This window comes from Sorghum bicolor, chromosome 4 (assembly GCF_000003195.3).
Source record: "Sorghum bicolor cultivar BTx623 chromosome 4, Sorghum_bicolor_NCBIv3, whole genome shotgun sequence".
Taxonomy (NCBI): Eukaryota; Viridiplantae; Streptophyta; class Magnoliopsida; order Poales; family Poaceae; genus Sorghum; species Sorghum bicolor.
Window position 1 is genome coordinate 25,495,197 of NC_012873.2, and position 1,767 is coordinate 25,496,963.

Genomic DNA, 1,767 nt, shown 5'->3' on the forward strand with positions numbered 1-1,767 from the left:
CTTGCTTCTGCCACTAAAGCTGTTGTTTCTCCTGATTCTGTGGAAAATGTAAATGCGGTGACCACGAGAGGGGGTAAGACCACTCATGATCCCCCTTATCCAAACCATAAGATAGGAAGGGCACCACGACAACAAGAGGAAACACAGGCAGAAGCGCCGGCTCAACCATCAGAAGAATCCATGGAAGACAAGCCGACCCCAAACAACTATGGGGACACCACGATGCTACCCTTTCCCACAAGAGAAAGGAGGAAGAAGAAGGACAGAGATGAATAGTTCCTCCACTTCGAGGAAATGGTCGAAAAGACGCATGTTAGTGTACCATTGATGGATGTCTTGCATATTCCGTCCTACTCCAAGTTCATCAAGGACATCATCAACAAGAAGCGACCATTGCCGTCCACTGAAGTTGTCAAGCTGACAGAAGAATGTAGCACAACTATACTCAATGAGCTGCTCGAGAAGAAGCAGGATCCTGGGTGCCCCACAATCTCTTGCTCAATTGGGGCCCAGCAACTCGACCACGCCCTATGTGATTTGGGGGCGAGTGTGAGCGTCATGCCGAAATCAGTCTTCGATAGGCTGAACTCCACCAACTTGGAGCCAACCACCATGACACTCCAGTTGGCAGACTCGTCAGTCCGGTACCTGGCAGGGATTGCTCAAGACATCCCTATCAAGATCAGAGGATACTATGTTCGAGTGGATTTTGTGGTGCTCAACATGGAGCTCACTAAAGAAACACCACTTATCCTGGGAAGACCATTCTTGAGTACAGCTGGAGCACAGATTGATGTTGGGGCTGGAGAAATCCACTTCAACATTAATGGCCAAGAAGAGAAGTTCGAGTTCAGGTCACACCATCAACAATAGTGCAACATGATACGCATCCACTTTGGGCCAAACCCCCAAGGCATCAGGCAGGTTGAGATCCAGCCTCAACTTTTTAAAAATACAAAAATATCTAAGAAAAAACTAGAGCCAAAAGAAAAGGTGGCTCCTAAGAAAAATAATAAGGAGCAGAAAAAGAAAATAGCTCCTAAAAAGAATGAAAAGAGGGACGAAGTCCCCAAGCCTTCACAACCGAAGCAGGTGTGGAAACCAAAGCAGAAGGTTGAACAAACTTCCCCACCTCCAAAGGTGATACTGCTAAAGTGGAGGCCCAAGCAGGTGCAACCATATACACCTCCCAAGACAGATGTGCCATCATCAAGCAAGAAGTAATTGGGGAAGAGTCCCGCTCAATGGATTATAAAGATGAGCCCTTGCCGAAGGTAATTCGATAAGTTATCCCTAGGTAAGTTTTTACTTATAAAAAAATATAAATATATATCTTCTTTTTACTTATTTATTTATTTTTAATAAATTCTTTCTATTTATGTTTTGAATAAATGGTGCATTTGTTGTATTTATTTGTAGTCCATATTGCCCCTATGATCTTTTCTTCATTTTTGAATCTTTGTGATCATGGGTATCAATCACTCATAAATGCATGATAGTGTGATAGCTTTTAGAAAGTTTTCAAAATTCAAAACTCTATCCCACACACCATCACTCTGATTCCACTGTGCATCACGATTGATTGTAACTAGGATCGCGAAATACTCAGAGAGGGAAAGAAATACCTGAAAGACTGAGGCCGACTGGTGGACCTAGTGGTGCGGCCGCACCCTGGTGCGGGCGCACCCCCAAGTCTACCAATCGGCCCCAATCTTTTTCCCTTCCTCTTCTGCACTAATTAGCATCACGTCCATGGTTATGATCAAG

At 44.4% G+C, this 1,767-nt stretch overlaps 1 protein-coding gene across 1 annotated transcript; it reads left to right on the forward strand.

Annotated features, from left to right (window-relative positions):
• LOC110434771 lies at positions 295–873 on the forward strand. Its single transcript, XM_021459497.1, has one exon. It carries the CDS (start codon positions 295–297, stop codon positions 871–873), a length of 579 nt encoding a protein of 192 aa, XP_021315172.1.